At 42.0% G+C, this 25,576-nt stretch overlaps 1 protein-coding gene across 11 annotated transcripts in view; it reads right to left on the bottom strand.

The window, feature by feature from the left end:
* Positions 1–25,576, bottom strand: part of Nipped-A (Transcription-associated protein Nipped-A) — a 509,451-nt gene that overhangs the window by 101,680 nt on the left and 382,195 nt on the right. For 9 of the 11 annotated variants that reach the window (XM_070999186.1, XM_070999188.1, XM_070999189.1 and 6 more), the window contains one exon: positions 1,055–1,183. The exons of 1 other annotated variant lie outside the window; for it this stretch is intronic. In XM_070999186.1, the coding sequence (XP_070855287.1) occupies positions 1,055–1,183 (129 nt within the window). Of the gene's footprint in view, positions 1–793; positions 986–1,054; positions 1,184–25,576 lie in introns of those variants that run through there. One more of the 11 variants, XM_070999187.1, reaches the window with a different exon arrangement.

The raw sequence follows: 25,576 nt of genomic DNA, 5'->3' as shown, positions 1-25,576 counted from the left end.
CTTTTTGAGGTAAATATTTCTTTTCACCTCTTGAATCTTTCTTCACAGACCCGCATAAGTCACTATCAAAAATTTCCAACACATTACTTATTTTTCATGCACGTTAAGCATTTTGCATCGGCTGCTTTACTGGAATCCAATGTTAATCCACGATCCATCGCTTTGCTGTGTAGGTCCCAAAAGTCTTACATGTTTGTTAGTTTTACATATTATTTTGATTGTAACTCGCACAGATACAGACTGGAAACGTTCTTCGTCTTTTGAATCATACTATTTTGGTTAAAGTTGGCAAGTTTTGGCTAAACCTTACTGTGCACCCACTTGCAACTGCTTTGATTTTGAAGACCAAATTTCTTTAACTCACCACGGTGCCACGACCGTTTGCGTATAAGTGTTCACTTTCAACAAGTTCAATCTTTTAATAGAATTTTTTAAACAAATCGAAGAGACCGCGACGTTCACCTTGTGAATTGAACCTGATGGCTGATGAATCTATTTTAGGTTATCCCATATAAATTTGGCGGTGAAACATTTTTGTCATAAATATCAATGCCATCGCATTGTCATTTTGGACTTTCATCACTATTCTCATCGTGGCTTTATCTGAAAGATAGAGAAGGAACAAATAACCTAAGCTAGGCAGCATTGCCGTACATTTAGAGTCTTGCAGGAATTTTGCAATCAACAGTATGTAACAGGTAGAAGGAAGCGTTTCCGACCCATTGAAGTGTATATTTTCTGGATCAGAATCACAAGTCCGTTTCTACGTAAACTAGTATCTCAGTTTTGAAGCTATCGTTTAATTTATCTGTCAACAGAACTATCGGTATATTTTTTTACTAATCCTCCGGATATACGGTTTCTTTAACATAAATTGCATGATATGGCTTAAGAAGGAAGGGTATTACTACAGCTTTGGCTTGCTGAAGGAAACTTCATGTATTGTATCCATTATCAGTATCCTGTTTTGCAAATAATCCAATGCCTAACGATGGCCAATTAGTATAGAGGATATTACATCACAATTTTGCATTTAAAAGGAGAGCGTACTTACCGAGCATGACATTTTCCCAGCATAGACAGCTTGTTCGGCGGTTTTGTGTTTTTCCCGCTGTTCGATTTTTAAAGTCAAATATAAAGTCCGAATCGGAAAATAAACCGCTTGGGGGTATAGGCGTCCAATCTAAACAAATCAATTAGAAAGGATTGTAATAATTTTATAAATTAGGAATATACAGCATGTTTTTGCTTTCACATTTGTATACCCTTGCAAGTATAATGATTTCAGTCCGAAAATTGAAACGCAGTGAAGGAGACGTCTCCGACAGATAAAGTATATATATTATTGATCAGCATCACTAGGCAAGTCAATTAGCCATGTATGCCTGTCTGTCCGTCCGTCTGTCCGTCTCTACGAAAACTAGTCTTTCAGTTTTAAGGCTCGAAAACTTCCACAAAGTCAAATTTCTATCGCAGGTACTACACAAGTCGGAACAAGACAGATCGGACAACTATATCCTATAGTTCCCATAGAAATAATCGGAACAATAGTAAAATGTTTTTATTATAGCTTTGGTGTTGTTTGACATATAGTTGACATATAATTTTAAACTTTAGGAATATCATTTTTGTAATAATTCAGATTTTCAAATTAAATTTTAAAAAATCGGTCGATTATGCCATACGAATTGGAAATAGCTCTTATTCTCCAATTTATTGATCACGTTTTCTTATATGCCGAAAAAAATAAATAAGTGTTTACTCCTTTTTTTTATGCTGTTTTGGGCATTAATTATACCCGTCCCACAAACCTCCAACGCCTGTGGCGCCCAAAATTTTCGTGCTAGAAAAAACTTTAACTGAAATGTATATGTCCCGTCAATACCTATTGATTGATCCAAAAAAAAAGATTGCCACGCCCACTCTTACGCCCACAAACCAACCAAACCTCTGGTGCCCACAATTTTCTTACTAGATAAAATATTTTAACTGAAATGTATTGGTCTCGTCAATACCTATCGATTGATGCAAAAAAAGTTTGCCACGCCCACTCGAACGACCATAACGCATAAATCTGTCTACCGCCCATATAACCATATATTGAGATCACGGGTAGCTGGCGCAGTTCAATCTCGCTTGCATATCTCCTTTTCCCTTTGGTCCCTTTAGCTGAGTAACGGGTATCTGATAGTCGAGGTAATCAACTACAGCGTTCTTCCTTGTTTTTTTTTAATCTTTTTGTTTTTTAACATTTTAAGTTGTGTGTAATTCAAGGTTTTTTACTAGGCTTCGAAATTGTTGTTCCACTCTGCAAAAAAAAGTTAAAGTTAAGAGTTATATATTGGGGCCCTGTCATACCGACTAAATTTGTCAGATAAAAAGAATATGTTAGTATATGAAAATGTTTGGTCTTTCTTGTTGAGATAGACATCATAAGATGTCACAAGACGAAACGCTATAGTTGAGTGTCTCGACAATCAGATACCCGTTACTCAGCTTTAAAATTGAAAATTGATAAAAGTTAAGTTAAAACGTTAGGAAGACCGCGGTAAATTGGAATACTCTTTGGGCACATGAGTGCCTGGTAAAACAAAGACTTACAGCGCTGTTCCTTACACAAATTTTCGGTCCTTTTACTGCCTTTTAGTGCTTTTCAACACTGGTGAAATGATCTTCCGTCTCTTTATTTTTCGCTTATGTGAATGTCAGGTCAGAATGGAGAGAGGGGTAATGCAAAATGCGAGAAGCCCCCTTCCCGCGGCATAATCATTGTTTTTCAGGAAAAATAAAAGTTTACATTAACCTGATAGGAATTAGATAACTAAAATCGGTACTGAAAAAAGGACAAATTGCTGAAATTGTTAATTATTCAATAGATTAAGTTAGCTCTCTTAGCAGCGGCAGCGCTTTACGCTTTGCCGCGCAGTTCGGCCTGCAACTATTTACACACACATGAATAATTACATTTGTAATTGTCTGGCTCTAACGTCATTGCTTTTTTTTGGGATATCGATAGGTATTGACGAGACCAATACTTAGCAGTTAAATTTGCTTTTCTCGCATCAAAACTGTGGGCGCCACAGTTTTGCGCGGTTTGTGAGTATTAGAGTCGGCGTGGCACCCTGACAAAACAAACTTGCGCTGCGCAGGAATCTCTAGAATCTGCATGTCTAATCCCAATATTACAGCTTTTATAGTTTGCATGGTCCTGATTTGAATGCGTTGGTGTAGTCGAATTGACTAGGCGTGGGCTAAGGGTTCTATATTATCGGTTAGGTGGCTTTCACCAAGTTCATTGATATTATACTCGCCCATAATTACAATGTATGTATAGGAAAGCGATAAGGTTGAAGTTTGATATACTATATTATTATATGCAGCTGAGCGAAAGGACGAAAAACACAATCAGCAAAAATTTTTCGATCGTATTTTGAACAGTTAATTTCAACAAAAAAGAACACTATCATCATCATATATTGCAAGTCCCCCTCCATTACCTTGCGATCCGCACGAAATACAGTACAATTTTGAATTTACAAACATATATCTAAGCTCATCCAGTTTTTTGACCAAGCTTTGAGCCTTAATATAAACCAAGTTTAAACCACTAGTTTGATTATCAACATTTTGTATAATTGTTTTACTATTCGCCATGGGATTAATCAAGTTATCAAACATTAAAGGTTGGGAAAAGCAACGGAAAGAACTACAATTAAAATATTACGCCCTACAAAGTTTACATTCACAAACAACTTTCAAGAACTTAAGAATAACATATCAAACAAAAACACCTCTTAACGACGAATATGTATAATATTGCAGATCGTTCCCGTGCGACCATTGTATGTACAGAGGTTTTCCTCATTTTTAGAAAACTAAAAACTAATTAGAGAATTTTTGGATTATGTTCCATTTAAATTAGCTACCACATATGTTTACCGAAAATGAAATTTAACGGTCTATGTATTATTTTGACAGTTGTCAATACAATATTAAAAGAATAATTTTCCCAAGGGTAGAAGTTTATATGTAAAAAACACAGAAGTTATAATTTTTACATTTTTGATACATATATACATATATATTAGGATATAGTTGTCCAATCCCTGCAATAGAAATAAGACACTTGGGAAGGTTTCATCCCGATAACTTTAAAACTGAGAGACTAGTTTGCTCAGAAACGGACAGGCGGACAGAGGGACAGACGGACATGGCTAGATCGACTCGTATAGTGTTGCTGATCAAGAATATATATACTTTATGGGGTCGAAAACGTCTGCGTTGGTAACTTCCGACTGAAATCACTATACCCGCTGCAAGGGTATAAAAACGGGTTGCGGAATGCAGTCATTTCCGACTTTTTTAAATTACATCCCGAGTTGCGCTTTACCGATTTATGTAATATAAATTTTAGTTTGCAACTATGTCACCCTTTAATTTTTCCGAATAAATAATTAAACAAAAACTTCTTAAAATCTAGTGACGATCGCATGAGAGCAAACAAAAGTTCTGATATCTACTTTTGTGACGAAAATGTTTTATAAGATCTACTAAATAAATACACTTTCTTATTTTTTTTACATTCGGCACGCTTTATCAAAATCGTACAGCTAAACCCAAGCATATTGAATAGCATCAGAATTTTGCTTTTACACTTTCACCGATCTTTTTCCCAAACGAATTAAAATTGGTACAGTCTTTGTATGCAATCCTTTTGGGTTTCGCAATATCTTTTGATTGTGAGCTTCGTCACAAAGTGGACTGCCGCCCACAGTCATGTTAGTTTTCACATTGTTGTACCTCAATACCATGATCAGAAGTCATGTTTAAATTAAAAACTAATACAATAGAGTTTTTCCTTTTTCCCACTGTAAAGGTTGGGATTTCGCATGCAATTCTATGGAGCGCACATTTAAAGATTTTTTCACATTTGTAAACGGATGATTGAAAAAAGTGCATTTTAGTTTTCGTCAGAAGTTTTTAACGCAGAGAAGGAATAAAAGTCGTTTCGAAAGGCGTACAAAGTATTTCTAAATTCCTTTCTACGATATATAGCACAAACCTGTAGCTTAAGTGGTTTACAAGTTACGTGTGTACTAAATGTATCTATATGTAGCTGTTTTTCTGCCAAACTAAATTTCCAGGACCTTCAAATAGACTTTGGATACCAAAAATAAAAGGTGGCATTTTTGTTGATTATTAACTTTGAAACGAGAAACTAAAAATTGATGAATCTCAAGGGGCTATACACTATAAAAATTAAATTGAAATCGTTATAGCCGTTTTTGAGGAATCAGAAAGAAAGCAAAAAAAAAACTCTAAGCAAAAAAAAAAACGTTTGCCAATAATTTGGTGGCATTACGCAAATAATGGTAGAAAGGCGCATATAGCACAAGCCTGTAGCTTTAGTAGTTCACAAGTTACGGGTGTAAAAAATTTAGATATTTATATGTGGTAGAACTAATGTTTCTTATATTAAGCTGTTTAACATCGTCTATAATTTTCAGGACTATGAAATATCGTTTTGGGACAAACTGACAAACAAAATAAAATTTTCTTTTTGAGAAAATCCCCAAAAATCTTGTTTTGCGGAGCATACGATTTTGACAATTGAGGTGTCATTCGACGCGTATTTTAATTGAGAATACAATTAGGTTGATAGCGGGGGGTAATTATCCCCACCAGCCCCAACAGATCCAATTTTCCAAATTTTAACTTTTACACTTCACCGCTCTTTCTCCCACACCAATTGTTATTTTTAAATGTTGGTATGCAATTTTTTTAGTTTTTGCAATACCTTTCGATTGATATATCTCTCGACGGTTACAGTAGATTTTCATTCCTTCGTGTATATATAGTAGTCGGCTTTGCAAACCCTCCTGGTGTGCTTCGTCTCTACATGGACTGCCTTCCACAGTGATAGACAATTAAAAATACAGACTTGAAAGAAATTAATGAGGAATAAATTTCCATCAGTTTAAGAGGCCAGACCCGTTGAGTTCGAATTGAAAATTAAAGTAACGGCTATGAAAATACCAGCGAAAGGGGGGCCGAAGACTGGCTGCCACCCCCATATAGGTTAGGTTAGGTTAGGTAGGAGTGGGGATTAGATACTAATCCCCACACTTAGGCTACATTGGGCCCCTTGTGATACCACATGATCTTTGATTAGATCATTTTCCCTAGCTCATGGGTTATTTGCGTTCGCGAAGTATTTTGTTCTTCTTAGGAAACATAAGAGTTTTTGGATGCTTACGCCCTGAATGGCCGCAAGGTTCGGAAGTGTGTAGCTACCTAGGGTTTGAAAGCGCTTTAGGTTATGCGCTGGGCAGAAGCATAGGAGGTGTTCGATGCTCTCCTCTTCGTCTATCTGTTTGCAGCTGCCGCAGAAGTCGTGGTTACTGAGTCCCAGCCTGTGCGCATTTAGGAGAGTGGAGATGTCCTCCCTGCTACATTGTAGGAGAGCTTTTAGTCTTTTCGAGTTGTAGTTTGGCCATGTGAGTGTAGAATTGTGGCAAGTTGAGATTGAGTTCCAACGGTTGTTGGAAAGTGTGTACAGTCTCTGCCTGAGATGGAGCCTGCAGGTAGCCATGGGCATACCCACCGTGTCCTTATCGCGAAGGATGTCGGCGGTTGTCCTTCGTCTTGCTAGCTCGTGTGCAGTTGACCTCAATATTGCGATGTCCAGGCACCCAGATGAGGTTGATTCTCAGATGAGTGGCCATATCGTTAAGAGATTTGCGGCATTCAGAGATTGTTTTTGAGCTCGTTGTGTAGGAGTCGAGGGCCCTGAGGGCTGCTTGACTATCCGAGAAGATAAAAATATCTATGTCATGACGTACTGACGTGTCCGGGTGGGTCATGGCTTCCCGAATTGCCATGACTTCCGCTTGGAAAACACTACAGTGGTCTGGTAGGCGGATCGAGACTTTTATGTCTAGTTCGGGGGAGAAGACTCCCCCACCTGTTTGGAAGTTAAGCTTGGAGCCGTCTGTGTATATGTTGACAGCGTTTTCGAATTGGTGTGGGAGGTTGTCCCAGTCTGTACGGGTGGGTATGAAGATCTTGTATCTTCTCTCGAAGTTGACTATGGGTGGAACGTAGTCTGTACTGCGTGGTAAGTATGTATGTTTTGATAGAATATTGGAGTGACACCTAGAGCCTGTTGTCCATGCCGCTGCTTCGCGGAGCCTCAGCGCTGTTGCAGATGCCCAGCTATTGGCAAGTAGGTCTAGGGGTTGGAGGTCGAGAATTGTGTTTAGTGCATCAGTGGCGATGGTGCGAAGCGCCAATTCTTTTCTAGGCAAGGCCACCATACAATGTTTCTGTAGAGGAGAATGGGCCTGACTATTGCAGTATATAGCCAGTGAACTATCATGGGGGAGAAACCCCACTTGCTCCCTATGTCTTTTTTACACTTTGCTTGGTTGCTAAGGGCTAGGCGCGTTTGGTGTAGTTTTGGGAGAATTAGATTTGGTACCTTATACTTCCTTGTAAAGAGAACTAGTTCGGTCTTTTCGGTCACCTGGAGAGGGTGGATACGGCTGTCTATATTAGATTGCAAAGAGTTTGCGGGAATTTGCCCTGCAGTAGGATAACCACGTCGTCCGCGTAGGCTACCACTTTAGTTCCCGCCTCTTCTAGAAGTGATAGCAGTTTTTTGACCACTAAAACCTATAGAAGAGGTGAGGGTACGCCCCCTTGTGGGGTTCCTCTGCTGACATTCCTGGTCGAGTGGGCTGATCCCATAGTGGAGTATACTACTCTGCTGGTTAGCATGGTGTGTATGAGTCCCACTATGGGCCGCTCAATGCCCAGTTCAGTCAGAGCACCGTTGGGGTGACGTTGTTAAAGGCGCCTTCTATGTCTAGAAACGCTTCCAGAGAGTATTCCTTATTGCGGAAACCTCTCTCTATACTGAATACTGGAGAGTGGAAGGCGGTATCTGTTGATCTACCCTGGCGGTACGTGTGCTGTGCGTCAGAGAGTAGGCTTTGGTCGATGTTTAGCCTGATATGGGTGTCGATTAGCCTTTCCAGGGTCTTCAACAAGAAGGAAGAGAGACTATTCGGGCGAAAGTCCTTTGGGTTGGTGTGGGAGGGTTTGCCGGCTTTCGGTATAAAAATTACTTTAACGTCCAGCCACCTTGATGGAATGTTGTTTTAACGCAAGGCAGCCGTGGAAGATGGATGTCAGCCAGGGTAGGGATTTATCTAGTGTCCGTTGTAGTTAGGCCGAGAAGAACCCGTCCGGGCCGGGGGATTTGAAAAGCTTCAAGAGTTAACAGCCCATTGAATGCGACCAGGGTTTGAGATGTTGTCTATACTCTGGTCGTCTAAGTTCTCTTCTATGTAGAGGTCCTCCACTGCATGGGTGTTTTTAGGGAAGTGGGTGTCTAACAGTAGTTCAAGGGTTTCCTGACTGTTTTCCGACCAGCTGTCAGCATTGGTTTTTAGGTAGCCAATGGTTCCGCAGTAGATTCTATGCTACTGCAGAAATTAGCCCAAGCTCTTCGTTTTGATATTCTAATTTCCTTTTCGTATAGGCTTAGTTTTGTATGGTATAAATTCCAGGAAGATTCGCTGTTGTTGTATTTAGCTCTGTTAAAGTAAGTTCTACACTCTCTTTTGAGGTTCGCCAGGGTTGCATTCCACCATGGGGGTTTGTGCTTTGCTTTGACTGTTCTGCTTGAGCAAGCCCTTTTTTAAGGCCTCACCGCAGATATCAGTAAACTAGGTTATCTAATTCTTGACCGTTTAGTATGTGCGTCGGTGGAGCGTGTAGGTTCCAGTTGAGGAGATTTTTGTAGTATCCCCAATTGGTTAATCTTAGATTAGTAATGTTCTCGGCGGGAGGACAGTCTAAAGTTATTGTAAAATCTATGTATCGGTGGTCTGAGAATGAGTGCTCGATCCCCACCTTCTACGCTTTTAGCTGGTTAAGTAGGGGATCAGATATTAGTGTAATGTCTAAGACTTCATTCCTATTTCTTGTGATGAAAGTTGGGTCATTACCTTTGTTGCAGATGAATAGATTTGACTGAAGGAGATAGTCGTAAAGTATGTTTTCGTTTAGCTCCAGTCTGATCGCGGTGAGGTCGCCTTCGCTAAACTGTGGAATAAGAAATGTGTTAAAGTGTGTCTTTGTAAGAATGCAGGTTCTGGTTTTACCCATGACCTTGGTGTAAAATAGCTTGTATAGGGGGGTTGATAAGCCACAGATGTTGTTACCAACAATCCATGGCTCTTGAATGAGGACTACGTCTATGTTGCCTGTTGCCAGGCGGGTGAGGAGGGCAGCGGATGCTGCCTTGCTGTGGTGCAGATTAATTTGCAGAAACTGCACCATCTTTGGGACTGGGTTCGGGCTGGGTACCCTCCGCTCCCTCCGCTATGTCCTGGAGAACAGTGCGCCCTGGTCGGGTTATGTACTGAGTTCACAGCTGCTTCAGGCTCTCTGTCAGATCCGAGTCGGTTGACACGTAGCCGGTGAGGGTGGCTTCCTCATTCTTCAATTCGTCGTCGCTCGGGGGTTTGTACGACGCACAGGCAGCCAAGTTGTCTGCCGCTAGCTTATCTGTGTCATAGATGCGCAGTTGCACCTTATCGAACCCATAGTTCACCCGGTTTTGTTGGGCTGCGAGGGGTTCCAAGCAGGCCTGGTTCAAGAGGATTACCACGTTCATGGTGACGCGCTCGGTTTTCTCCACCGTGACCACCTTGCAACCGTCTGTCGGAAGCTTCGTGTTGAACCTGGTCAGCAGGCTGAGTATAGCCTCTGGTTCCGAGGGCTCCGACGGCAGCCACACCCTCGCTCACGGTCGAGACGGGATGTCTGCGGCCTCGCAAACTGCCAGCTTGGCCCCAGGGTAGACCTCGCCGACCTTATTGATGGCAGCCTTGTAAAGTGCTGCCGATCTCTCGTCTTCACAAGCGATCAACTTAACGTTGCCCTGGTACCACCCTGCATCTGTGCAATCGGGTGGCGGACCTGGGTTCTCGTCCAGAACTTTTAAGGCCACTGACGCAAGGGCCTGTTTAACCAGACCCCATTGGTTCCTTGGGATCCTTCCGCCTTCATCGCTCTGGTCGATGACTCCAATGATCTTCCGATCCTTTACTACTTCAGCACCATGTGCCGCGGTTGGTTACTCTGCGCTTCTTGCTCGCTGGTTGAGCTGTCTCCATCGACCTTTCTCGCTTGTTGCTGTTGCTGGTGGTCATAGCGTTGTCAAAGTCTAGGATTACCGCCTTTGCCCAGGCTATGATCCTCTCGTATCGGGTTTGTGGACAGCCGTTTGAGGATCCGGAAAGCTTTCTTACGTTCAAGAAGTCCTGCCTGGTTAGGTGGTATCCTCTTTAACTCCTTTGCCCTGGTACTCACCACGAGACCGGCTTTGGCGATCCCCTCAGGTTGGAGTAGCTGGTTAGCCACACCTACGCTGGTGGGAGGCTTGGGCTTGTCGTTGTGGTGAGCTGGGCTTAGCCGGCTGCGTTGTTCGCTGGCCTTGGCAGGGGTAGACGTCACAGGGACTAGGGTAATCGGAGCCGTGATCTTGCTCTTCTTGTCGTCGTTGGTTACGACTTCCGACTTTTTGAGAGTGTCGGGCTCTTTTTTGTTGTTCATATCTTTTTTTGTTGTTGTTATTTGTTAAGTTCTCCATATGTATTCCCACGAGCTGCGGAGAAGGGTCCACCTGCCAGGTCCACCCGGGCAGAGATCCGCTGTACCCGGGTAAGGCTGACTTAGAACAGGCGGTCGCCACTTGCCTGAGCTCACCGTTTGAGACTGAGTTTTTTGATAACTCGGGGTCCCAGCCAGATTGACTCCGAGGTGAGATGAGTTGTGTGGGTAGGGAAGAGGTAGGTTCAAAGAGTGTGGGATGGGGGTATGTGTGAGCTATTTGTCGAAGGCGGCAGCACAAGCGCGACGTCGGTAATGCTACGGCCACCCCCATATAGATCCATATTTTTAAATAATGTTATGTATGTCCCAAGATTCCCTTCACAGGGTTTTTAAGTAATGAAATAAGGATCATTTTAACATTTTTAAGGGCAATGGCAATGGTCAATTCTCCATGAATGTCAACCTAGCCAAAAATCTTAAAACATTATTAAAACTTATTTCTTCATTATTTTGCCCCGATCTTCTTTCCAATTACATAGATTCTCAACTAAGCTAAGCAATTTACATATCATCGGATAATTTTTTACACGAACAAAAAGTATTTTTTGGTGCTTTATCGGTACATTTTTAAGTAAGGGCTAAAGAAAATTCACCTTACACTAACCAAAGTCACTAAAAATTTTTTTGCAATTATTTCGATCCGGCTGGTTCCGACTTATATACTACCTGCAAAAGAAAGAAGACTTTTGGGAAAGTTTCAGTCCGATAGCTTTTAAACTGAGAGAATAGTTTGCGTAGAACCCGGACGGACATGGCTAGATCGACATGATGCTGATCAAGAATATATATACTTTATGGGGTCGGAAACGTCTCCTTCACAGCGTTGCAAAAACCGTGAGTTATGGGGAATTTACAATTATTTATTATGCTACTTAAATATATTTTTGAAGCTGTTTGGAGCCAATGGGAGAATTATTGAACCTTAGTGGGCACCTAAGCTCCCTATGAAATACTGAGTAAATATTTGGCTTTCATAGCTCATACGTTTTGGGCTTTGGGTTTCATCTTTAAAGATATTTAATATAATATTTTATCCTGAAAGGGAGAGACACTACAAAAGTAAACAGAGGAACAGCCAACGACGCCATATTTTTTTACTCTGTTTTGTCATTTTTCTTCAGTAAAGATTGACATTTCATCATGTAACAAATGTTACGTACGCCCTCCACATTAAAAGATTCACATATAAAAAGAACGACGAATCTTAAGTCGGGGGACTAACCAAACTTAGACTGTTAAAAGCAGAAGTAAATGCAATTCGGCAATTCTCGGGTGTCGCATGGCCGGAACAACGACCACGATCGACCTACTGGTAACCATACTCCGGTAGCTAGCAAAGTGCAACAGGTATGTCTCGGATCCCTCCGAACTCCTTTTACGTGGCGTGTTCCACAATGAAGGGATTACAACCATGGCATTCTAATATACCCACAAGTGAGTATATACTGGTTAAGCGTCAAACCAACGCCCCGGACTAGAAGCTATATCTATATACTCGTACATAGCAACCACCCCAGTAGCAATTCGAGTACTTACTTGTCGGGCAAGAACTCCCCCTTGCGTAGGGGCGAGATCTACCTAAAATCTCTACCGTTCTGTGGGTCACAGCACACGAGTTGTATAACGCAACATCCATGTCGAGCCCAGAGACTCTACCCGCGATATAGATGTCAACCACAGCACCACGATACTCCCACTAGGTGGCCAACCTCAATTAGCAGTCTAGGAAGCTGTGGCAGTATTCTTCGCCGCTACCACTCGACAAAAGAGGGGTGGGTCTAACGTCCCGACGCCTGCGATTTATCCCTCGCCGCATCAATCCTTCGCCTCGAGAGGGCAGCATCAGCGTAAAACTACTAGGAGACGCACCCGTTCTGGGGTCTCGACTACTCGCGCAACGATCCATCTTCGCTGGTCTCGAACGACTCCAAGGGTATCCAGGTCCCGCAAATCGTGGTACAGGCGGCATTCACATAGTATGTGAAGGCAGTTCTCTCTGAGGACTAAGATGCCAGGGTACCGGCATTTGGTGACGTAAGGTATGCTTGCTCCAGCAAACCGTACCGTGGGTCTCCTCGTGCGTGAAAGCTGCCCTTTCAGCAACATTATTGCCGTGTTCCTGGATAACACACTCACTACCACCTCAGCTCCCACGATGTGCTCACCCTTCCGCTCCAGATCGGCACGGCAATTCCCGTCGACGAAGAGTAGAAGATCATCTGCAAACGCGCTCAGAGCACAATGTGGCTCCAAGCGCTGAAGTAGCACATTCATCAGTAAGTTCCAAATAAATGGACCACTGACGGACCCTTGCGGGCAGCCCCGTGTAACCGCAACTGTGACTGCTTCATAACAGCTGATGATGCTTGCGCTACGGCCGGAGAAATAGCTTTTCAACAAGTCTATTTCTCGACAGCCTACGTCGACAAGCCGATCCAGCACCGCGCTCCACTCCACGTTGTCAAAGGCTCCCTTGAAATCGACAAAGATTCCAAGGACTCTCCTCTCACGACTGTTGGCGACGGTGTTTTTGGCGTGCATCCACGCAGCATTCAGGCCTGGACCTGAATCAAAATTGCCATCTGCAGCCATCCGGCACATCCTTCAGCCGATTCAACATGATTCCTTCCGAACACTGGTAAAAGGCATATGCTACGATAAGAGGCAGGCCCCTTTCCCAGCGGTATCACTCTCGGCCGGAAAGTATTTTTCCGAGATACACCTAGAGTTCAGCTTCGTCAGGTGCTGAGGGATGGCACGTCAGATGTCATCCATACCCGGCGATCGCCGGCTTCTCAGCCTCGCGACGCTACTTGCCACCTCAAAGGCTTTGAGGATCGGTGGGGCACCAGAGGGTATGGTATCGGCTGTCTTTTTCCGGCCTCGGCATATCCGGTAGACGTGCCAGACGAAGTCCCGCCAGTTTTGCTCCTTAGTCGTCAGCATGAGCTTCTTGTACTGGCCTAAGGCAAATCTCAGTCCAGCGGCAAGTTGCTCAGCATCGTCGGTGCCACTCCGGCGATCTGCCTGCAGCCTACGCCTCAGTCTCCTGACCTGTTAGCGCTTGGTACACAGTTCAGGATTCCACCATATTACTTTTCGCCTCGCTGCAGGTATCCTACGCCCTATCACCCAGTCGCACACTTCGTGTACGATGGAGCGAAGGGCAGACACATGGTCGTGCAACGGCGATTCCACCAGTTCCTCAAGGCTTTGTGCTGCACTTTACACTGAATTTTCACCAACTTGCATTGGTGAGCTTCCATTGCGGTACCGGAGTTAGGCTCTCAATGGTACTGCTCAACAGTAATAATGTTGTGGTCACTCAGTTCCCAGAAGCCAACTCTCCACTCGTATGTTGCCCATACTCGCGCCGCTTCGTTGGCGAAGGTCACGTCGATATCACTTCTGGAGCGGTGATTATCGAACGTGAACACTTGGCTGGCCGGCCTTATTCAGCACAGTGGCACCGCTTGCGATTATCCACTCGTTCATGAGCTGTCCACGTTTGCGGTTCAGGCAGTCTATAGAGTCGTCTGGAGATTTGCTGAAACTGCGTTGGCATCAAGTCCGACGATTGTCGGTGTATCGAGAAAGTCAGTGTAGGGTTCCAGAGCAGCTAGACACTAGCAGTATACGGAGGTCAGAAAAATTGTGCCATATCTTCCTGAGGCACTCACGAACACTGCGTAGTCCGTCGTCAAAGCATCGATGGGCATGCAGATGGCGGATGGGTCGTCCGCGATGATGGCAGCTTTCTTTCTTTAATCGGCGAAGATCCTCCTTCATCCAGGTAGTCCAGATGGCCGGCAATTTCGATGACAGCGCAGCGGCCTCGACCACAATTTGCTTAAATTGAGCTATGTTTAGCTATGCTCTCGGGGTGCTGACCGATATACGGCGCTCTGCTAATCAGGGCGCAATTACGGCAGTCTACCGCATTTCTGCACTGTGCCGCGACGTGGTCGGAACTGCTTTTTTCGGGCGTACCGACACTGGCTGACCTTATGGTCAAACTCAAGGCATCGGCCACCTGAGAGCGGCAATGGTAGGAGAACTACTTTATGTAGACTCTCCCGCCTTCGACAACGGCCGCACCAAGGCTAGGAGATTCACCTGAGCTAGGAGCCGTGGGAGATAGCAGAAACTCAGCCAGGACAGGTAAATACCCTGTCCGAAGACAACAATCTGGACCATTAAACGAATTGGGAGCAGCTGCCGGTGGGGAGAATCTATGCCTTGGACCTCAAATAGGAAGATCAAGTATGCTTTCCCAATATCAGAGGCACGAGGAGGACAACTTAGAGGCCGCAGAGCGGCGTGAACAGAGGTTGATGAAGCTCTTAAGGCAGAGCAATGATATGTAGCGAGGCATAGGCGCCCTGAAAGAAGCTTTGAATGCTCAAGTGGCAGAATTGCAGTCTTCATCATCTAGAAGGCCTGAGCAGAAGGGACTGCCCCATCGTCTAGAACCATTCCAAATCCCTCCGAAATTTTTTTGAGGTATCAAGAGACGCCATCCCTAGAGCCGGTAACACAAGACATGCTCAATAGTCAGATGCACCGGTTAAGAACACCCAGGCTGATGGACACCCCGTCAAACAGACAGTCCCGAACCAACGAGATGGAGGCGAGCCACCAGCTTCACCCGGAGATAGATCGAAACTCATCGTCTCAGGGAACGAGGCCAAAAGAAGTTAGGCCGGACAAATGGAACCTAAAGTTCAATGGAAGCGGTCGCGGCATGACATTTGAAAGTTTCCTGTTCCGCGTCGACCGATTGCAAAATTGGTACGGCCAAAGCCGCCAACAAGACTTTCGGGAATTCCATATTCTGCTGGCAGGTGCAGAGACTAAATGGTATTGGCAGCTAATGGAGGACAAAGCTAAAGACTATGACTTTGACTACTACTCATTGACCCAGGAAATGAGAAGGGCGTTTCCCACTACCGGGAGTGACTTAATGAAGGTCAAGGAGTTAATGGAACGCAAGCAAGGGCCGCACGAAACCTTTAGCGACTACGTTTCCGATATGCACAATTTGCATTTCAAGCTGAAGCATAAAATCGCTGGAAATGAATTTGTCGAGCTGTTGAAGGACAACATGAACTCCCAGATAGGCGGCTTGCTCCTAACATTCCCATTAACAACTATTGCGGAATTCGAAAGGGAGGGTCTCCGTGTTGACCGCTGGTTAAAAAATACTGCAAAAAACATGCCCAGCACTACAAAGCTTTCATAAGAGTACAAAAGTTTTTATACCTTATAAACAAATAAATCAAACCATTTCTAATAAATATGCTTTAAGCGATCGTCAGATAGATCAAAAGATGAAACATCAACGCCCAGATTCCATGTGCCAAGTTAAAAAAAGTACTAGAGTACAGAAACTACCTTTAACACAGGAGTGAGTCGAAGCCACACGTGAATGGACGCCTAAGAGAAGAAAAAAAACACGGAACAGGCAACGATGGTCGTACGCACATTCCTTTTGCGAAGTCATTCCATTCGGTCCGCATCGATCACTTCGAGCCTGTTACGTACGCCTTGATTCGGGGGAGGGGTGCATTTGACTAACCAGACTCAGCGTGGTAAAGGCAGAAGAAAATGCAATTCGGCAATTCTCGGGTGCCGCGTGGTCAGAACAACGGCCACGATCGACCTACTGGTAACCACTCTCCGGTAGCTGGCAAAGTGCAAGTAAAAGCTCTTGTCTGCTATAAAAGACCTTAGACAATAAGAGAAAGGGGGAGAATTCATTCGGGTGTCTTGCTGACGGAAGCTGGCTGCTCCGAGGAAAGGCGACTTTCCCAGGGGGTAGTCGTCCACGGAGTCTTCTGCCACCAGGACCAGCCACCATATCCAAGAATCCTTAAAGAGGACACAAATCGCAGCTCGAAAGAATTTTACGTGTCGAACCATCGCCGCCGTTGTCATTAAAGAACGTGAAGAGGATCAACAATTTGATCGACGTCCGACATACTGGGATGCTTGTGGCCGCAGTATCCGTGATCCCCATGCTCCTGAAAATTGTTCAGCTGTAGGAGCCATCCGTTCAGAGCCGTAGTGACCAACAGCATACTTCGGAGAAAGTACGAACCAATCAAAGCTAAAGTGAACTTATGCATAACCAAAGACCAATAGCCTTAAATAGTGCAATTGGAGAACAAGTAAAAACAAAAAAGCATTGGAAGCATTCAAACATGCATTGAAATACATATAACAAACCGAATCGATAGGCAAAGTGCGGATCGTGATGAACAATTACAGAAGACGAGTCTATCCACCAGCCGTTGAAAAAGTCGCATGCCTCTGGCATAATATATCTTTTTATTTTGTGTTTAAGTGAATTGGTATACTTACAAACAGCCGTGTTTTGGTGGACGTATATTTATATATATAAGTGACGTATACGCAAATACCCTGAATACCAAACCCAACATACAACCTGTATATCCCGAGATACCCATTATTCCAATTGTCAATAACATAAGTCCAGAGCCTTCTATCGCAGTTATTCAAATCAATCCGACATAAACATTTAACCCCTCAGACACAAATCTTTTCCACGCCTTCGATCGACGGCACCAGTAGTATAAACACTTCTCACGCCTTTATCGACGACGGCAGACATAAACAATATTCAAACTCTTAAACAAAGGGTCCAGCCTGAGAACCCATTCGTCAGCATAAAAGCTTTGGCCAATCCGAATTAATTAAACAAAAGATGCAGCCTAGAAGCCACAGATTTGACCAATCAAAATTCTTAATCAAAGTCCACTTTCGCTGCTCGCGTCGCTTTCACTGTTAAGAACCATAGAATAAATAGAATATAGAATAATGCATTTTGTAAAATCAGTTTAAGACTGGGAATCAAACTTGAAAGAACTTAACCAATAAAAACTCCGCTATATATTAACAAAAAGCATATTTTATATATATACAATATAATATTTTCCAAAGCCCAGGACCCGGGGAAGTCGAGATCTCATCGCACAGGATTTGAAAAGGGGGCAAGTTTTCCGGAACACGATTCCGTTCTTATAAACATACATATATAAATATTCGTTCAGTGTCCTACAACTTTATAGACTACTATGTTATAAACTTTTCAGCGGCGAGTATCAGCCTTGTAGTTATGTGTGCAATTGCAAGAGCCCTCTGAGCGACGTTTGTAGTCGTAAATAGTCAGCGTTTTGCTGATGTGCGCACCTTAACAGGTAGTAAATTCGATACTTTGTGGTAAAAAAAAATTGACAAATATATTAATTTCATATGCATTAGCCAATATTATATTACTCATCGGCGGCGCACGCCGAAATACTCGTATAGTATTCAATAAATTTATTATGTGAAAAAGAAATAAAAACCATGAAGTGCTAGAACTTTAACAAGGGGGTGTGCTGACGCGAGAAGTGAAGTAGGTCAAGAACAAGGGGATGGTATTGCACGATGCATTGTGTGAAGGGGAGGGAATATGGCCGAAATACAGCCCGATCTTATTGCGTCCAACCGACAGCTAAGCTTGTGGGGCAGTGTGTAGTGACGACTGACTAACTTTATGGACTAATAGTATTTTCCAGGCACTTTATGTATTTATTCTAGTTATGTTGAAGAGGAGAGAGGCTTACCAAGATCCCACGACCCGATAACGACGTAGGGTATGCCGGAAAATGGTGCCTGAACATCGGACTCCCTCGGCACAAGTCCCTGTCAGAACAGAATTGGCGCCCAACGGTTGAATTTTTCATATTTCTTAAGGAATTTTACTAGGGTCCACAATCTCGATATATACTTGTTTGTCTTTGTCTTTAAACTAGTAACCTTAAAGTCCCCGACTTCTATGACTGTCAGTGTTGAGTGGCCACTCAATCAGAACTTTGTCACAGAGTAGTGGCTTGACTTTAAGATGTTTAAGTTTTTGTCTTTTTCAATCGTAGAAATTCCCTGTTTTGTTAATTTCCAAATTTACCAGAATTTCCTTAAATCAAGAACTGTGAGATTTCCTTATTATAATACTATAAAACTACGTGCTGACCGACTATTTGTTGAAATTAACGTAAAAACAATTTATATGTACTTTCTGGCTGACGCTGCCGACGTGCTATGATTAGGCTAGGTCGTTTGAGAGATTCGAGTCCAGAAGGAGCAGGAGCACAAGCACTACGGTAACGCATTTAGGCATTGCGGTGGGGTCTACTGTTCGTTTGTCGATCCAGGACAAAATGGAAGGTGGGGGAACTGACAGGAAATGCAAAGCCGACGCCCCATGATGTATTTTTTGCTAATACTATATTACTCATCCACTGCGCACGCCGATAAATTACCATGTGGTAGAGCTTTATCATGGAGGGAGTGCTGACGCGAGAAGTGGAGTAGGTCAAGAACAATGACATAACTTTCGACGGACAACCTTTACAATAGGGGATCGTATTGCACGGCCCCCATTTGGCACACAAATATATGAAGGGGAGGGAATACGGCCGAAACACAGCGAAAGCGACAGCCAGAGAGGCTTACCAAGATCCCACGACCCAAACACGACGTAGCCTGAACAACGGACGCCTCTCCCTCGGCATAAGTCCCTGTCAGGACTCGGACACTAATATGCCCACGTAACAAAACTTACTACCGAAATTTGGAGTCAGTGGCCTTATCTTTAAGAGCGAAAGGCCATATTCATTGAGAACGCTCAATACGGGCTGAATGGCCTTGGACAACCAGTAGTCCACACATACTCCATGAGTCACCGTTGCATCCCGAAAAAATTTGAGGCTTGGTGCGGTTTATGGGACGGCAGCGACATTGGGCCACACTTCTTCCATGCTGATAAAGACCGCCACGTTACTGTGAATGGGAACCGTTACCGCTTAATGATAACCCAATAGTTTTGGGCCGAATTGGATGGACTTGGACACAATGTGGTTCCAACGCAACTGCGCCACAAACCACATAGCTAATGTCACAATTGTTTTATTAAAAAACCAAGTTTGGTGAACGAAAAGGCCCAGCTCGGTCTTGCGATTTGACGCCGAAACTATTTTTTATTTTTTTTTTAAGAAAAACTTTAGTGGCGCTCTTATTGAAAGCCGTTAATATATAAGTCCAACACTTGAAACTTTTCTGCAGCTCGTTTGCGCGCCGTTTGTCAGATTTGATAATATTTTTGTATTATGTTCGAGATTGGACATTGGTCGCTCGCTTTTCATAAAATTTTTTCTGAAGCAAAATGATGTGTCAAACCGTTTTTCAATATTTTTTTTGCTTTTCATTCTGATATTCAGTGATATTCTGCAAAAACTCAAAACATGCCCTGAGGGGCAAGAATAGTTGAAGGTAATATTTGATAATAAGGATATTGTTGAAGTATATGTATGGTTTTCATAGTGGTGGTGCCAGTCGATGACCAAAGATGTAGTAATACTTGATCAAGCGGTCCAAAACGTAGTCGGGGACGTACAGCTTCGAAAAAAATAATAGCACCACTTACTCGAGCAATGTTTGGATAGTCACCCTACCTATATTTTTAGCTCTGTCAAAACATGCAATACCTTTTTGGAATCGAATTGCAACAAAGTATCAGAAAGTGAAAAAAAAAATTTGATTTCTTTTTTAGTTTTTAACTTATTTAAGAAACTTTACTAAAACTTGAAAAACTTAACGAAAAAAATAATAGCACCACTTTTCAAAAATGGGTTTAAAATTATAGGAACTACCAATATTCATGAGATAACAATATTGAACTGTTAAATCTATGTTTACATTCTTCATTTAATACCTTGTGGTGTATCCTTTATTGGAAATAACATCTGCGCAGCGTCTTGGCATGGGGTCAACTAGGTTCTTGCATCGCTTTATGGAAATTTGAGTCCAGGACTCCTTAATTACTCCCCAAAGGGATCCGATGGATGTTGGTTTTGATGCAGCGACAGCCTTTTTGACGTCCGACCATAGATTCTCTGTTAGATTAAGGTCTGGAGACTTCGGAGGCCACACCGTAACGTTCACAGAGTTGTCCCCAAACCTTTTCTTTGCCTTCTTGCTGGTATGTTTGGGGTCATTATCTTGTTTGAAGACCCACACGAGCGGCATTTCATACTCTGCGAAAGGTAGCATAATGGTATCCATGATATCCACGTATACGTGCTGGTCCATGATGGCCTTGATCCAATGTATCGGGCCTACTCCGTAATAAGAAAAGCAGGCCCATACCATCACACTACGCCCTACATGCTTTATGGTCCTTGTGGTGTTCTGGGGCTTAAACTCCGAGTTCTTTGGACGTCTGAAATACCATCTGGATCCTTTTCCACCAAACATAATCACCTTGCTGTCACCTGACCGTAAAATATTCCTCCACTGATCGGGTGACCAATTTGAATGATCCTTGGTAAACTTCATTCGCTTAGATATATGTCTGCCATTTAAAAATGGTACTTTTCTCGGGCTGCAGGTTTTTAGGTTAGGTTCCCTGAGATATGTACGCACAGTTTGCACCGTCGCATTTATTTTAAGCTACTTTTTAAGCTCAGTAGCAGATTTGAAAGGATCCTTCTTGCTCTGACATATCAATCGATTGACGTGAAGGGGGGTCATAGATTGGTTTCGTCCTCGTATTTCAGGTTCTTCTTTATAGTTTAGAGCGTTCCTACTCATTTTATTTAAACATCCGACCAATCGAACAATTACTCTGTAAGATTTTCCATCCTTTATCAACTTTTGGATGATGTCACACTTTTCCTCAGTGCAATACTTTCCACGTCTCATTTCAATGGCTATTCATCAAAATATGGGGTTTTTGCTAATAAATGTTGTAGTGGTGCTATTTTTTTCGCCCTTTTTTGGGTTCTTTTAATAAAACTCTTAAAAATAAATTTATAGGCAGGATTTAAAAATAAGCTAACACATTTTTTCGTTAGAAAGAATACTAAAGAGTACAAAAAAATTTTGTGTTGAAAAAAAACAAACACTAAAAACAATTTTATTTTACGCAGAAGAAAATGTATTGAAATGGTGCTATTATTTTTTTCGCCACTGTAAGAAAAAAATGACTTCGCCGAATTTTTAGGAGATATGGTATTCTGTAGATCAGTAAAGAGAAAAAATAAATTGACAAAAATGCGCCCCTCTACGCCAAAGAGCGATAACCGCAATTTAATATCATAAAAACAGGTAAAAAACAACAAACTATTCCATTTCAGGGAAGAAGATTGTTGTCCAAAGACCACAAAAAAAAATTTTTGTACTTTTCTGCACTGTACGTTGGCCGGCAGAGGCTGAGCAGAGCTTTTTCCCTATCCCCGCTTAATGGGATACTGTCAAGCGCTAATCTAAAATCTTAATAAAAAATTTCGAGCTTCCCAGTTATCAGCTTTCAGACGGACGATTTTGGGCGTTTTTTGGGCTTATTAATGAGAGCAGAACATTTTATTTAAAATTTTTTTGTATTTTAGCATCAAATCTGTAGGGGCTAAGGCCGGTCGCATACTTTCTGAAGAATCTATTATACCCTTTTACTCTGCACAACAGTTACTCAGCTAAGAGTCCACGTCACACGTTATTATAATATCTATTATACCCCTTTACTCTGCGAGTAACAGGTATATATTTATTTATATACATTAATCAACAGTAGAAATATATTTGTTCAAGATAATATAAAACTCTAAGTTCTTTCAAAAATATGTATGTGTTACTTGTATTTACTATTTTCAGAATATTGTTTTATCAGGTGGTTAGGGGAGAGCGGGTTATAGGGGATACAGCCACAGTTTTGGACGTTTTGTGGGCGTTAGAGTGGGCGTGGCACCCTGCTGAAACAAGTTTGCGCTGCGCAGAAATCTCAGGAATCCCAGTATTGTAGCTCTTTTAGTTTCGGACAGACGGACATACGGAAATGGCTAGATCGACTTGGCTAGTGATCCTGATCAAGAATATATATACTTTATGGGGTCGGAAACGCTTCCTTCTGCCTGTTACATACTTTCCGACGAATCTAGTATACCCTTATACTCTAGGAGTAACGGGTATAAAAAGATTTTGCTTCATTGAGTATGTTGTGAGCTACCACTAGGCAAACTTAGACAATTGCGGATTCTTTTTAGCAATTTAAAGTTACCGCCTTAAAATTTTTATTCATAAGCTTTAGTGTGCCCACTCGCCATGCATAAGATAAACACCATCTCAAGATATATAAAGGGAAAACAAAAAAAATCAGGGTATCAGAGCACAGCCCAAGTCGTAAGAGCAAGAGCAGCCATTCGACATTCAATAGGGGGTATTTATCTAGTAAAATATTAATATTGCAATATTATTGACTGAGATATTGAATATTGATTACTCGCAGAGAAAAAGGGTATACTAGATTCGTCAGAAGGTATGTAACAGGTAGAAGGAAGCGTTTCCGACCCTAAAAGTATATATATTCTTGATCAGGATCACTAGCCGAGTTGATATAGCCATGTCTGTCTGTCCGTCCAAATGAACGCTGTGATCTCGGAAACTATAAAAGATAGAAATTTGGAATTTGGCATGTAGATTCGTGAGTTTCTTGCGCAGCGGCAATTTGTTTTAGCAGGGTGTCAAGCCCACTCTAACACTCTCGTCAATACCCATCGATTGACCTAAAACCCTCTTATGCACACAAACCGCCTTCAAACTACCCAAAAATCTCCATTTGACCGCTGATATCTCGGATACTAGAAAGTGGGAATTAAGCATAAATATTCTTGAGATTCTAGCACAGCGCAAGTTTATTTCGGCAGAGAGCCACGCCCACTCCAACGCCCACAAATCCCAAAAAAAAGCAGCGTTAGAGCCAGACAATGACAAATGATTATTTGCATGTGTGTGTGGAAATAGTTTCGATGAAAGCTATTCGACCAAATATTTAATACGCTTAAATATTAATTGTTTTTTGTCCATTTTATGTATTGCTCTCTCTTTCTTAGTGCTGCCGGAAACATAAGCGGGTCCAAAAAAATGAGAACGAAAATCGTTGCCGGCTCTAAGAGGGAGCAGTATGCGTGTCTAACTTATTATATTAAATAATTTAACATCTTAAATATATTTTTCCTTTTGGACTCGCCTGTTCTCTAGCAAATTCATTTACCTAATTCCGATTTATGTAATATAAGATTTAAATTGCTGAAAAACCATGGTATGGTCGCGGGAAGGAGGGCTCTTGCTCCTGGCATTTTCTCTTACCGCAGTGCATTCACATGGGTCGAAAGAGACAGAAGGTTGGAGTAAAAGGACCGAAAATTCGAGGACGTATAATTGGCTCGAAACAACTTTACAGCTCTGTAAGTCCTTCTGTTATGTTTTTAGTCTACGACTAACCTTCGTAAGTGAACTTTTGCCCGTGTGCCGAATGCGATTTTCGAGAATTTTCCAAGTGTATTCCAATTTCAAAGCGATAATATTAACGTAAATTAACCTTTATCAATTTTTACTTTCAAGCAATTTAACGTAAAATCATTTAAGTCAATTTCCGTAAATTTGTGTTTTCACGCGGTCGCAAGTTGTGGCTGCTTCTGCCGACGTCGCTACCGCGGTTCGCTGCCTGCTGGTTGCTGCGCATTTGCTAAGTGCCCATTTTAAAGTAGTTTTATTAACAATTGTAAAGATGTCTGTGTTCATATATTTCAAATATTTTTCCGATCAAATTTTCGATTTTAAATTTTTCCAATCGCTTCTCACTTTTTTCATATTTATATAAATATAAAAAAATTGCCCTTTTCAATAATTTTTTTTTATATTTTCATAAACTTATCATTTTTAAGGACTAACACTTATAGTTGTGTTTATAAATTATTAATTAAAGTATTTAACTCACTTTATTGACGTTTTTCATATTTAAATAATATTGGTTAGGTATCGACCTTAAGGTAGATATTTAAAAATATTTTAAGATAAGGTCTTCTTAAAGATTTATTCTTTTATTATGATTGTTTAATTTTTATCAGACTATTTGTTTTCCCAAAGCCAATTCTTATATTTTTATTAATAAGCGTATTTAAAGTAAACAATCGTAATAGTGCTTTAAGTTTATGTTATTTAGAGACTAACACTTATAGTTCTATTCATTTAGCTATTCAATTAATTTATCCTTTTTATATAAGTTACCACTTATTAATTATATTTCCAAGCACAATTTTTTATTAGGTATATTGTAACATTAAAAAAAGCCTCGCTTAAATAGACCTTCAGCATCTCAGCGGGCTACGAACTAATTGCTAAAAAAAAAGTCCAACAGGGAAAATATAGAGTATGTAGAGATATAGAGGGTAGAAAATTCAGAAGCTCAACGTAGTCGAACGGAAAATTAATTATTCAGAAATGCAGAGCTAGGCGTTAATACAACGTCTCGTAGGTCAAGACGTCTTTATAGTCCCAATCGTGCAGTCGAACAAGCTGCCAATACCCGGAGACGTTTAGAAAAGCGACAAAATATCGAAGTTAGAGATATAGAGCAGGATCAAGACAGCAAACCGCAGGGAAAGACGCTTGGATGATGCTTTCCGTGCGGATGAGCAAGCAGCCGGTACTCGGTGTCGTTCTAATAGACGAAAAAATAGCCAAGTCCGAGCTATAGAGCAGGTTCAAAGTACTGCTGACCACTCGGAAAGGCGGTTGGATCCTGTTTTTCGTGCGGGTGAACAAGCAGCCGATACTTGATTTCGTTATATTAGGCGCTTGGCTCCTACGTATCGTGCGAGTGAGCAAAAAGCAAATACCGTGCAACGAGCACAGGGTAGATCAACTTAGAATCACCTGTTGGAAAGAGCGCAGGATATGGCTAGGAGTGCTACAGCTAGACGTTTTAGGTCGTCGATCAGGTAAAAAAATACACCGGCTCGAAAAGCAACTATCGATGCAATTAAAAATA

Source organism: Drosophila suzukii, unplaced genomic scaffold (genome assembly GCF_043229965.1).
Source record: "Drosophila suzukii unplaced genomic scaffold, CBGP_Dsuzu_IsoJpt1.0 scf_4, whole genome shotgun sequence".
Classification (NCBI taxonomy): domain Eukaryota; kingdom Metazoa; phylum Arthropoda; class Insecta; order Diptera; family Drosophilidae; genus Drosophila; species Drosophila suzukii.
This window is presented reverse-complemented; position numbering and strand designations above follow the sequence as displayed.